The sequence below is a fragment of the Mus caroli genome, chromosome 12, assembly GCF_900094665.2.
Source record: "Mus caroli chromosome 12, CAROLI_EIJ_v1.1, whole genome shotgun sequence".
In the NCBI taxonomy this organism is placed as follows: domain Eukaryota; kingdom Metazoa; phylum Chordata; class Mammalia; order Rodentia; family Muridae; genus Mus; species Mus caroli.
Window position 1 is genome coordinate 51000725 of NC_034581.1, and position 14012 is coordinate 51014736.

The 14012-nt window shown below is 43.0% G+C and overlaps 1 protein-coding gene and 1 pseudogene across 2 annotated transcripts in view; both read left to right on the forward strand.

Moving 5' to 3' along the window:
- The window catches only part of Psma6 (proteasome subunit alpha 6), a 34133-nt gene extending 25640 nt beyond the window's left edge, over positions 1–8493 (forward strand). For both annotated transcript variants that reach the window (XM_021178721.1, XM_021178720.2), the window contains exons 4-7: positions 362–517; positions 2634–2812; positions 4457–4551; positions 8276–8493. In XM_021178721.1, coding sequence (XP_021034380.1) covers positions 362–517; positions 2634–2812; positions 4457–4551; positions 8276–8333 — 488 coding nt within the window. In that variant the 3' untranslated portion in view covers positions 8334–8493. The remainder of the gene's footprint in view (positions 1–361; positions 518–2633; positions 2813–4456; positions 4552–8275) is intronic.
- Positions 8494–10745: 2252 nt separating this feature from the next.
- Positions 10746–13804, forward strand: LOC110306513 (annotated as a pseudogene).
- The last annotated feature ends 208 nt before the right edge of the window (positions 13805–14012 follow it).

The following is a 14012-nucleotide window of genomic DNA, read 5'->3' on the forward strand; positions in this document are numbered from 1 at the left end:
TTTGTAGACCAGGCTGGCCTCGAACTCAGAAATCCGCCTGCCTCTGCCTCCCGAGTGCTGGGATTAAAGGCGTGCGCCACCACGCCCGGCTGAAACTGTTTTTACTGCTGGTGAAAGAGCAATATGTTATAAATTTTTTATAACGAAATGTTTATAGCGAAATGTTTTAATATCTTTCTGTTCTTACGTGTACTCCATGCCAAGTCACTCAGTGTTGATTATCACAAGAAAAAGCCACAGAGAACCCTTGTTTTTCTGTAACATGTATTTGAAAAAATGTAGGTATCTGCGGTGGAGAAATAGGTTTTTAGGTTCATTTTATTTCTAAAGTGGTAACTCTGGGTTTTGTTTATCCTTGAAGCTGACAGCAGATCCCAGGTACAGAGGGCACGCTACGAGGCAGCTAATTGGAAATACAAGTATGGCTATGAGATTCCTGTGGACATGCTGTGCAAAAGAATTGCTGATATTTCTCAAGTCTACACACAGAACGCTGAAATGAGGCCACTTGGTTGTTGTAAGTATGCTTAGACTTAGACTTAGTCTTCTAAGGAATTGAGTTGTAATTGTCTATAGAAAGCATGTATAAAGAAACTGCGGCCATACTTGGATTCTGAATATATAGTTTGAAATTACAGCTTCGAGTTCTGTTTTTTTTTTTAAATATTTCTGTTTAGGCTATATGATCTGAAAGTCCTATTTTATTAGGCTGTTGTAATGGGGTTCTGCTATAATTTCAGGTTATTATTTCATTTTAACGGTATCAATGCCATTTTTGATCAATGGGAAAAAAGTTGGGCTAATATATAAACTTATGGTCGGTCTCTCTCACTTTGTCTCTCTCTGTTTCTCTCTCTCTCTCTCAACAGGGTTTCTCTGTGTAGCCCTGGTTGTCCTGGAATTTACTCTATAGATTAGACTGACCTAGAACTTAGAGATCTGCCTGTTTCTGCCTTCTGAGTGCTGGGAGTAAAGGCTTGCACCTGGCATCATTTTTGTTTCTGACATCATTGATTAATGAAAATGAAATGTTCCGGGCTCTCAATCTTTGTGTTTTTAGGTGCCAGGGCTCCCAGCCAGGGCCATGTTTGTTAGGCAAGTGCTATGCCACAATTCTGCAGGCCCAGCTCTGAGACCTGAGTGTAATGTTTCTTTTCAGCAGATGACTCTGTTGATCTGTGAAACACTGCTTCTCCTCTGACTTCAATTTTTTTTTTTTTTTTTTTTTTTTTTTTTTTTTTTTTTGGTTTTTCGTGACAGGGTTTCTCTGTGTAGCCCTGGCTGTCCTGGAACTCACTCTGTTGACCAGGCTGGCCTTGAACTCAGAAATCCGCCTGCCTCTGCCTCCCAAGTGCTGGGATTAAAGGCATGCGCCACCATGCCCGGCCTATTTTTTTTAATGTGTGGTGTTTGCCTGTATGTATTTCTGTGCGCCACACATGTACCTGGTGCCTGTGGAGACTAAAAGAGGGTATCGGGTCCTTAGAATTAGAGTTGAGATGGTTGTAAGCTGCCAGCCACATGGTTGCTGGGACTTGAACCCCAGTCCTCTGGAAGAACAACCAGTTTTCTTTAACTACTGAGCCACCTCTCCAGTCCCTGATTTCATGCCCATCCCCCCTTAATTTACTCAAGCTTCCCTCAATTTTGTGATCCCCTAGCCTCAGCCTCCCAGGTGCTAGCTTACAGGTATGCTGACACCTAGTGCTCTCTTCTGCTCAATTTCTTTTGTTCGTTCTCCTCCATTGGCCCCTTAAATGTTGTCACTTGCCGGGCGTGGTGGCTCATGCCTTTAATCCCAGGACTCAGGAGGCAGAGGCAGGCGGATTTCTGAGTTCAAGGCCAGCCTGGTCTACAGAGTGAGTTCCAGGACAGCCAGGGCCACACAGAGAAACCCTGTCTCAAAAAACCAAAACAAACAAACAAAAAAATGTTGTCACTTATCATGCTTTTTTCTTGGGCCTTCGCTTCCTCTTTGTTGTCTGGTTAATGTCGTCCCTTGAGGGCTTCACTTCCTACCTTACTGCTAGTCATTCACCTGGTTTCTTAGCCATTTCCTCCCATTTCCTCCCATTTCTCAGACACCTTTGAGTCGTTTCTGATCTGCATACATCCTCAGCATCTTCTTTACTGTCTTAGTCCACTCTCCCTAGCCATCTAATTAAGCCATGGAGTATCTATCTATTCCCTCTCTCCTGTCATTTCTTATTATCTTGTTGCTATTATTTCCTATCTAATTTCTTTCTTTCTTCTGTCCCTTCTCTTTCTAATCTGTCCTCTGTATTCCAAAATTATTTTAAAAATGAATTTTGATTGCGACAGCAAAGAAAGGGGTCTGAGGAGACTGGGGTTGGCATGGACTTTGGTCTTTTTGACTAAACCTTTTAACAAGTTCAGTAAAAAGCTGAACCCATTTAAAATAACAGCAACCTGATAGATCCTTTTTCAAAACAGAAATGTACCTGTTACCTCATTTGTCATGGGTAATAAAACTACATTTTAACGGTTTGGGGGAAACAAATAAGCCTAAAATTAGTGACCAAATATGATTAACAGCAACTATATGAAAACACCAAGAAAAGGAGATTTTTGTAGGACAGTTTAACACATCTAACTGGACCCTCTCTTTTTAGGTATGATTTTAATCGGTATCGATGAAGAGCAAGGCCCTCAAGTGTACAAGTGTGATCCTGCAGGTTACTACTGTGGCTTTAAAGCCACGGCAGCAGGAGTTAAACAAACAGAGTCAACCAGCTTCCTTGAAAAAAAAGTGAAGAAGAAATTTGATTGGACATTTGAACAGACAGTGGAAGTAAGTTAGCCGGAAGGAAGGTGTGAACCTTGTCTCACTGCTCTGAGACAATGAGCATCATTGTGTTATTGATAGGCTATGAAAGCTGTTTCTTAATGATGTCACAAGATTCAGTCTTGTTAGTTTAATGTTAGAATTGATACCATTCAGCTCACATGGGGGGAAATGGGAGCTCCTTTTAATCATTTTATTTCTATTTTCATAATGCATCTGAGACTTCAACAGACACAAAATAGGAAAATAAGACTTGACTCAAAGACTGGCATGGTTACTATGATTAATAGACGCAAAGTGGGTTAAACTATTTGGATAACAAAAGTAAACCCACTAAGATTCGGTAATATTGTTTTATTAACATTTATTTCTGTGTGTCTGCATCTGCAGACACTCATAGGAGTCAGGACCAATTTGCTGGAGGCAGTTCTTTTCTATCATAGGGCTTCCGAGATTGAACCTACTTAGCTTTGGCAGGAAGCACCTTTACCCACTGAGCTGTCTTGCTGATCCAGTAATTATTTTCATGGTCCTAAATAAAAGCAGCTACAAGCTAAGTTCTTGGAGAGCACATTGTTTCCTAGTTAAAAAAAAAATATGTGAACAGAGGGGCTGGAAAGAGCTCAGTTAAGTACTTATCTCTGAGCTCAGGGATCTCAGGTCAGACCCCAGAATCTACATTGCAAACAAATAAAACCTACTTATTATGACACATGCTTGATCATTGCATTGCTGGCCAGCCCAGCCATGCTTAGTTCAGGCCAATGAGAAACCCTGTCTTCCAAGGTTGTCCTTGACATTGACACCCACATACACTTTTTAAAAACTGGATATGATGGTGCACACATGTAATCCCAGCATGGGGAAGGCAGAGGCGAAAGGATCATTGTAAGTTTGAGGCCAACCTGGGCTGCATAGTGAGTTCCATAATAGTTGGGGCTGTAAAGCAAGGCTTTTTCTCAAAACATAGACAAACTTTTAATTGTTTAATACTTTATCTTATACTGAAAGAAAGTATAAAATATGTTAGTTCCAGTCTTAGAATGGTATGCCTTTTTAAAATGTTTCTTAAATTATAATTTATAGTTAAATTAATCACATCAGATATAAAACCATTTAAAACATTCTTAAATTGTCATAACCACAAACATTTTAAAGGCACAGTCATCAGTCTGAATGACCAAATCATTCTTTAGTCTCTTTCACAGTGGGAACTAAACATAGTTTGCTTATATTGATCATCAAGCAAGTCAATTTTTGTTTACTTATTGGGTGATTGATTGATCGATTGATTTTATTTGTTTTATTCTTTGTGTAGCCCTGGATGTCCTGGAACTCATTCTTAGACCAGGGCAGCCTCAAACTCAAGAGATCTGCCTGCCTCTGCCTCCCCAGTGGTAGGATTAAAGACTTGTGCCACCACACTGGGCTGCAAATGAATTTTTATGTACTCCATCTATATATTAGGTAAACTCCTTTAACCTGTGGCTATTTAATAGAAGCAGATTATGTCAGCAGTTTGTTAGTAACATGCTGTAGGACCGTGTCCCTGAAACACAGAAGCAAGTATCTTGTGGTGTTACTGATAAGCTTGGGGTGGGGGACAGTGGTAGCGGGCAATCATTGTTTTAATGTTGGTGTTCTTTTTAGACTGCAATTACATGCCTGTCTACTGTTCTGTCGATTGATTTCAAACCTTCAGAAATAGAAGTTGGAGTAGTTACAGTTGAAAATCCTAAATTCAGGTGAGTTACATTTTCAGCCATGTGCTAAATTCTAGAATAAAAAGCTAGAGACATTAGGGTTCCTTTGTGCAATATTTGTGTATGATGATGTGGTGAAGAAATGTGATTCTCTCTTTTTTTTTCTCCAGTATCTGAGGATCTGTTTCAGAACTTCTTGGATAATTCAGGCACTGGGGAGGCTGAGGCAGGGGGATCATAAGTTCAAGGGGTACCCTGGCTCATATAACAAAAACCCTGTTTCAAGAAACAAATGGCTGGGCGTGGTGGCACACACCTTTAATCCCATCACTTGGGAGGCAGAGGCAGGCGGATTTCTGAGTTCGAGGCCAGCCTGGTCTACAGAGTGAGTTCCAGGACAGCCAAGGCTACACAGAGAAACCCTGTCTCGAAAAAAAACAAAAAACAAAAAACCAAACAAATGACTAAGAGGTAGCTCTGTAGAAAAGTGCTTAGCTTACATGTTCTGAAGTCATGAGTTCAATCCTTAGCACTGTAAAAACAAAACAACTTTATTTGAAGTCTCTTAAAACAGAAGCGGCTTTTCTCCATCTTCCAAGTAAGTTTATATAGAACATTGGAGATGACACACCACTCACGCACTCACACGCACACACACACTCACACGCACACACACACTCACACGCACATGCACACGCACACAACCTTTGTACAAGAAGTAAAATGAGCAATGCAGCTGGTAGTCAGGTGCTGGCCTGGCATGCACATTGTCCTGGATTTGATCCCTGACATTAGAGCACGTCGGTAGACAGAAAGTGAGATGGACTTCAGTCTTTTTTTTCCATTTTCTTCTTCTTCAGTTTAAAGCCAGTGAAGCATTTCCGAAGTAGTGACTTTGAGGTGGAAGGTTGCTTATCCACTGGATAAGGGCCCTTCAAAGGGCAGTGTAAAACGCAGATGCACAGTTGCTCGGGTCTTCTTACTCAACAAGTTACTGAGCTGCACAGCAGCTCGCAGGCTCCAAGCACTGGTGTAGGTTATTTAATAACTCTAGTAGTTCTTACTATGATCCAGCCAGCCCCTAGTTATTGAGACAGAATCTCGTCGATTTATTTAATGAGCTTCTGCATAATTCCTGAGCAGTTACCCCTAAACTGTTTTTCTGTGCTAGACTGGCAATTTCCCTACTGCGTTCCCCAAGTTATTTGCTGTTTGAGTCTTGCTCGCCCAGGCTCTTTCTGACATCCAAGTGTGTACTGGTTGCTTATATCAGTCAGCTCGTCTCCCTAGCAAACTGTCAGGTGGTTTGTCTGCCATGGACTAGTGAAACTCATGTAAGTCTACAGCTACAAGGACCTGCTGAGTGTGTCTCCCCTTACACTACATCCGTGGTCATGCCGTTGGGGATTGGTTAACTAAGTGTCAGACCTTGAAGAGTTTTTCAGTGACATGTATGTGTTTTGTGACACTGTCTTGGGATGTAGTCCAAACTGGACTTGAACTTTGGCCCTTCCTCCCTCTGCCTCCCGCGTGCCTGGATTACAGCTTGTTCCCACACACGGGCTTCTGTAGTGGGTGCTTTTCCCCACTGCTGAGTTGCTTGCTTGGTTGCCTGCAGACGATATAAACACAAAAAAATCCCACAGAATTAAGAAAAGGCACTTGTATCTAGTCTGATAATTTTTTCTATAGCACAAGTTTCCCTTTATTGTTGCTTTGTTTCTTTTTGAGCCCAGGCTGACTCTAGCCGGGAAGATGAACACCACATTCATCTGTTCCCTTTTTTAAGCACTGAAATTCCAACAGGCACTTCCTTTCTTGTCTCTGATGAAACCTTTTTACTGCATCTGAATGTTATTTGCATTTTACTTTATTTTAAAATTGAGCAAGAAACCATTGTATCAGTCCCAGCTGTTGGGCAGTTGAGGCAGGATTATAGGTTCAAGGTCAGCTCTGAGAACATAGTGAACCTATCTCAAAATAAAAATTTCCTTTTTATTGTTTTATCTGTCTGGGTTTTTTTTGTTTTTGTTTTTGTTTTCCGAGACAGAGTTTCTCTGTATAGCCCTGGCTGTCCTGGAACTCACTTTGTAGACCAGGCTGGCCTCGAACTCAGAAATCCGCCTGCCTCTGCCTCTGCCTCCTGAGTGCTGGGATTAAAGGAGTACTCCACCACTCAAGGCTGTGTCTGTTTTTTGAAACAGTTTCTTTGTGTAACCTTGGCTGTCCTAGGATTAGCTGTGTAGACCGGGCTAGTTTCAAACTCACAGAAATCCTCCTTGCCCCTGCCTCTCAAGTGCTGGAATTAGTGGTATGCACTGCCACCACCCACTATAAACATGTTTTTTAAACAGCTGAGAATATAACTAGTGTGAGAATGCTTGCCAGCAGCAGAAAATCTCTAGATTCAATCCCAGTACTGGAAAGAGGGAAAATGCCTTTGTACATGTTCTAAATTCTGAGATAGTGAGTGTAATAACAAAGAGCATACAGAAATAGCATACGATTCTACAACTTTATAAACTTTCTTTCTCCAAGTTGTAAAGAAAGTCAAGTCATTTTGACAAATCTACCTTTTTAGAGTTTAGTAGTGAAGTCCAGCATGGTCACACTTATTTGTAGTTCCAGATCTTGGGAGTAAGAGACGGGAGTTTCAGAAGTTCAGAGTCATTTTTGGCTACATGATAAACTCCAGGCCAGCCTGCTACCTTATAAGTCATGAGACCCTGCCTCAAAGCAACAAACAGAATCCCGGCAGTGACAGGTGCTGTCACCATGCTGACCAGCAGCCGATCCCTTTAAGGCAGACATTCTCAACTGTGCGTTGCAGCTCCTTTGGGTGTTGAGTGGCCCTTTCACTGGGGTCTTCTAAGACCCTCAGAAAGCTCAGCTGTTACATTATGGTTCTTAACGTAGCAAAGTTAGTTAGGAAGTAACAGCAAAGGTAACTTTGGACTGGGTCCCCAGAACATGAATGTGTTAACTGGCTGCAGCACTGGGAAGGTAAGGCAAACATAGGAAATTGGAAATATATGTTCCTCACGGAGTGTCCTCTGGTAAGTAGATTGTAAATAGGTTTGTTTTTTTCATGGATAGTTATCGAATCCAAGCGACTTTTTTTTTTTTTTTTGCAAGTATATGTACGTGTGCATCCACGTGTATGTGCAGAGGTCAAGGGTTGATGACGTTCTCTACCTTATACACTGAAGGAGTGTATCTCATGTGCTTGCTGATTCTCCTAGTGTAGCTAGCCAGCTTTCTTCCCAGCTCTGGGTTTACAGGCAGGCAGTCGTGCCATCCCCATGATGGGATAAAACTCCAGTTCTCATGCTCATGCTCTTCTAGCTTCCCTGCCCCCAACAGGTTTTTATAATTTATTTAATTTTCTCACCCCTCAGTTTATTCAAATTTAAGTTATATTAACGTTTTTTAAGACATTGACACTCAAACTAAATTGAACATATTTTATGTAACTTAGCTTCATATTAATTCAGTTGAAATGCTTTCAACCTTAGCTACAATTAAATTCTGGGTCTGGTATCAAAAAACACCTTGATATACATGAAATTGACTGGGAGTTCTACAGTATAATCTTCAGTAAGAGTCGTGGATATATAGACTTTCAAAAGATTGGTTATAAATTGGTAATGACTGGAGTTAGTTGATCCATACTTGAGAGTTTGTTGTACTATCTTTTGTATGTGAATTTTTTCATAATAAAAAAATTTAAAGTAAGCACTTGTGGTTTTTACCCTTTGCCTTTTAGGATTCTTACTGAAGCAGAGATTGACGCTCACCTTGTTGCTCTAGCAGAGAGAGACTGAACACTCTTATCAGCTTACCAGATCCTTGATGCCTGTGCCTGTGTGTTTGGTAACAACAAACTGACATCACAGAGGCCCTGGATTGAAGATGGAGACTCTCCCACTCCTCCTGCCACTGACTGGTTAGGACTCTGTATAAATAAAACAGTGCTTTTGGAAACCGCGGTACATCCTGTCTTTCTTGAGCTCAGTCTTGAGTATTAAGCCCTGGTACATAGAGGGCAGAAAGTGCTTATTTATATCTGTGTCACAGTCGTTGTTTACAAAGATGCTTCGTTGCCTTTGGAACACAGATCCCAACTCAGACTATTAACTTAGCATAATGAGTAAACTCAGACTTGGAACCTGGCTTTGAAACTCTGACTGAATTGTCATGGGAGACAGGCTTTTATTTATACCTCTTGTTCGAGAGAGGCCTTCCCGTGCTCAGTTCTCTGGAGACTTTCTGCTAAAGATGGCGCTGGCTGGCTGAACTCGGTGTTTACTGTTGTTCCTCTGGATTGTGCTCTGCTGAGCTGCACCTCCAGCTAGCTGTCTTTGTAGTAGTTTAACAAGGATCTATTTTTATTTTGCATAGGATTTTGTTTTTAGTGGTTTAGGGTGTTTTGTTCTTTTTTGTTGTTTGGCTTGTTTTGTTTTTTGAGGCAGGATCTCTGAATGCCCTGAAATTCATTGTATAGATCAGCTTGGCCTCAAACAGAACTTCCCTTCCTCTGCCTCCCGAGTGCTGGAACTAAAACTAAAAGTGTGCGCCTCCATGCCGCTGCTATCACTATTCCTACCTAGCCACCTCCAGGAAGCAGGGTTAGAAAAGACCGTGATCTGTTTTCTGTTTTGTTAAGTACTGAAAGCAGGAAACACAGAACTGGTTCTTTTTAATATTTATTTTTAATTGTGTGTGTTTAGTGCACGCACATAAGTGCGGATGCCCTTGGAGACCAGAGATGTCAGGTTCTCCAAAGGTTAAAGTTACATATGGTTGGGAGCTGCCTGACATGGGTGCTGGGAATTGAACTTGGGTCCTCTGGAGTCACAGTCTGAGATCTTAGCCACTGAGCAACCTCTGCAGACATGGAACTGGTTTTACGTTTAGAGATAACACCATTAGCAGATGTTAAGGGGGAAACTGCATATTTAGAAGTTATTTTGGTTAATATAGCTATTAAATACATTTTTAAGATTTATTTTTACTTATATGTATACTTATGTGACTTTATGCATATCATGTATACAGATCCCCTGGAACTGGAATTTCACATGGTTGAAAGCAACTTGATACAGGTAGTGGGAACTGAACCCCAAGTCCTTTGTAAGAACAGTCTTCCTCTTAAGGTATTTAGCTTCTGAGCCATCTTTTTGGTGTTTATTTTGTTTTAGACAGGGTTTCTCAATATATCCAAGGCTGTCCTCACTATAGACCAGGCTGGCTTTAAGCTCAGAGATTCACCAGCCTGTCTCTCAGGAACTGGGATTGATGGCGTGTGCCACTATGCCTGGCTAAGTGTATTTTTCTTTTTTCTTTTTAAGATTTATTTATTTACTATATGTAAGTACAGTGTAGCTGTCTTCAGACACTCCAGAAGAGGGCATCAGATTTCGTTATGGATGGTTGTGAGCCACCATGTGGTTGCTGGGATTTGAACTCAGACCTTTGGAAGAGCAGTCGGCGCTCTTAACCACTGAGCCATCTCGCCAGCTCCTAAGTGTATTTTTCTATGTACAGAAGTAAAATTTAAAATTCTTAAAGTAGTTCCCTAGTGACCTAAATCATTGATTGTTTAGAAAACAATTCAGTATACTCCATGTCTCCGTGTCCCTATGTGCACTGAGCACTTGACCTGTCTGGTCAGAGTGCTGGATGTACAGAGTACCAAATCCTCATGTCAGAGCTGCCCGTCTGTAGCCGCTGGGCCTCTTTAGGAAGGCCACGTGAGCATGCTGCCACCAGAAACAGTAAATGTCACCAACTACATCCTCTTCAAAGCTGAGTCAGGAGCGATACATTTTCCTAACAGGGAAGCAGTTCTTTCAGTTCAGGGGCTGCTGTTCTGGGATTACCAGGCAGAATCTATTAGGCGCTCAAGTTACCGCCAGCAATTTGAAAGTGGAGCTTGGAAGGCCCGCTCCCCTGAACAAGACAACATCCATAGGGCCCGGGTCGCGATGTGGCCGAAAAGCGTGGCGGGAAACAACTCAAAACCGGGTGGAAAAGGTTCTAGTACTTTTATTTATTCATAAACAGCAAAATGGGGCCGCCCTCGTTCGTTCGTTCATTCGTTCGCACAAACACTGTCTCACTAACCTTTCCAGTCTGGCAGGCTTAGCCTTAGCTCCTGGCGACGCAGGTGAGACTTTGAATCCTCTGGAAGCTGAGCTGAGCTGCGCCGTGCAGGCTTTGCTGTCTAGCAGCGGATGTCCGTGTCCAGGTGGGGTCCACGCAGATTATTTCTCGACTTGAAGTTTCTCCGCTGGGACCTCGGGAGGTGAGCGATTTTGCCGTGCCAGACCGGCATTTTTAAGCTAAATTCAGCCAATCACAACTAGGGCGGTCCACACATTTCATTCACTTCTTTATTATTCGCACGCACTCAAACACTCTGGTTTTCATAGTTATCTAGGGCCGCAGGCTGGTCCATGGCGTTGCCCCACCGCTGGCTTGTGGCAGTGGGCATGAGTTCTTAATCACTCGTGCCCATTAATTCTACCGCCCGTATTTGCATCCGCAAAGTACAACGGTGTCACCACCCCAGGCTGGCAACTTCCACAGCTTCGGGAAAATGCCCTCTGAGGCCATGTGTTCTTTCTTTACAGCCTGGCTGACTTCACTCTGGATAAGAGATAAACTAGCCAGTGATTTTTTTTTTTTCTCTAAGAAGATAACTGTTTGGACATAGAAAAACTACAATCAATTTGATGTGGAAATCTAGAAGGATGGGGATTAATTATTAAATAGTGCACTCCTCAGAAAGAGGACATGTATGACATGTTTTCTCATATTAAAAAAAAAATCGCCAGGCGTGGTGGCACACGCCTTTAATCCCAGCACTCGAGAGGCAGAGGCAGGCGGATTTCTGAGTTCAAGGCCAGCCTGGTCTACAAAGTGAGTTCCAGGACAGCCAGGGCTACACAGAGAAACCCTGTCTCGAAAAACAAAAACAAACAAACAAAAAATCCAGATTTTTTTTTTAATGTATGTTATGGCAGATAGAACTATAAAGTGGGGTTTTCAGCACCAGATATTTAAAGTGAGAATGTAACTGTTCCAAGATATGGCTGAAAAGATTTTTTTTCCTGTAAGGAAAGGGGAAGGTGGGGGAGAGTTCACAGACCGTGTGTGTGTGTGTGTGTGTGTGTGTGTGTAGCAGAGCAGTATAGGAATGAGAAACTGGGGGAAGGGAAGCTCATGGGTTGGAGAAGTTGAGGGTGGGGCAGGGTGAGAAGAGCTGGGCTGCCAGCATGGGCCATGTAGTCGGTGTCTGAGATGCCGAGAGCCTGGTGGCTGGCCAGCTTGCACTTGGGTCACTAATAGGCACCACAAATAGCTGTTTCAGACTTGACAACATATTCCATCTATAGCATATGTGATACACAAGAGTAGAGGGCGGCTGTTGGGAGGAGCAGTCTAAAGGGACGGGGTGGGGGCAAGTGTGAGGCCACGAGCTTAGTTCAGCTCAGCCATTAAATAGGAGAGTAAGGAAGGGAAAAGCCAAACTCTGCGTGTCTCATCTCACGGAATCTAGACTTAACAGTGTAACTACTGTTTTATACTTACTGTTATGTCATACAAATGTGACGTGGACGCAAAGAGGGGTTATTTGAAAAAAAGAAAATCCGACAGGTGAAGAGGGGCAGGGGAGGAGGATATAGAAGTACAGCAAAGTTCAATGATAATGAACGTGCTATAAGAGAAATATTTGTGCTGAGTGTGGTGGTCTGAATGAGAATGGCCCCACCAGCCCAGATATTTGAATTCCAGGGCTCTCGCTGTTGGGACTGTTTTGGGAACGATTAGGAGGTGTGGCTTCTTTGGAGAAGGTAGGTCACTGGGAGCAGGTGTGTCACTGGGAGCAGGCTGTGTGCTTTCAGAACCCATGCCAGGCTCAGTCTTTTTCTCTATCTCTGTCTGTCTCACTCACTCGCTCTCGCTCTCTCTCCTCTCCCTCCTCCCTCCCTCTCCTCTCCCTCCTCTCTCCCTCTCTCTCCCTCCCTCTCCTCTCCCTCCCCCTCCCTCCCTCATCCCTCCTTTCTACTCTGTAAGCAGGATGTAAGCTCTCAGCACTGCTCTGCTGCCATGCTCACCACCATGACGATTGTGGACTAGTCCTCTGAGACTATACGCGTGCTCTCAATGAAATGCTTTCTTTTATACCTTGTTTTGGTCCTGCTATCTCTTCAAGCAATAGAAAAGTAACTTAAGCTATCAAGCAAAAAGGAATTAAACAAACAGAAAAGCTACTCCTACCAATGAAAGCATAAACATTTTTATTTATTTTTAGTTGATTGATTGGTTTGGTTTGGGGTTTGTTTTTTTTCTGAGACAGTGTTTCTCTGTGTAGCCCTGGATGTTCCTGGAACTTGTACTGTAGACCTAGCTGGCCTTGAACTCACAGAAATCTGCTTGCCTCTCCCTCCCAAGTGTATGGATTAAAGGTGTGCACCACTATGCCTGACCATTATCTTTATTGTTGCTATGGTTTTGTCACCGTTATTATTGCGTGTGCATGACTGAGGGGAGGCATGCTGCACTGCATTTGTGGAGGTCAGAGGACACCTCTGAAGGGTTAACTGTCCCTTCCATCGTTAGATGGCATCTGAGGATCCAACTCAGGTCTCCAAGTGCCTTTGCCAGCCGTGCTCACTGGCCCATAAACTTGTATATGTGTACAAAAAAGGAGAGAGGGTGTGTGTGTGTGTGTGTGTGTGGAGAGAGAGAAAGAGAGAGAGAGAGAGAGAGAGAGAGAGAGAGAGAGAGAGAGAGAGAGAGAGAGCAAAAGAAAGGTAAATCTTGTTAAAAAAATCATGAGCCGGGCGTGGTGGCGCATGCCTTTAATCCCAGCACTTGGGAGGCAGAGGTAGGCGGATTTCTGAGTTCGAGGCCACCCTGGTCTACAAAGTGAGTTCCAGGACAGCCAGGGCTATACAGAGAAACCCTGTCTCGAGAAACAACAACAACAACAACAAAATCATGAAGTAGGTCTGACGCCGAGCTTGGTGAAGTGGACGGAGCAGAGTTAGAACTCCTGGTGGCCACTGAGCAGCAGAAGGCGCAGTTCACTGCGCAGGTGCGTCACTGCGCAGGTGCGTTACTTCATGGAACTATGGTAGGATAAGTGTGTGGAGAAGCCAGGAAGCCGGCTAGACTCCCTCACTGAAAACTGCTGCCTCTCTAGCTGTGTGGATCACTTCATTGCTATCCACTTTTTGCTGCCAACGGTCGGTTTGCTCAGATCATACAGAAAGGAGGGCAGTAGGCCAGACCTTAGAATAACAGTAGACCAAAAGCTTGTTACCAAGCAGATGAATGGCCAGTGGTGCGAGGCTTGTTAATGTGTCAGGTTGGCATTAGGCTGTTGGTGTTAAAAAGTAGCAGCAAGTGTTCAAAAGTGAAATTTTATTTATGGGAATTCAGTAATTCTAAGTTGTATCACACCAGTTAATAAATGTAAAGCCTCCAAAAAA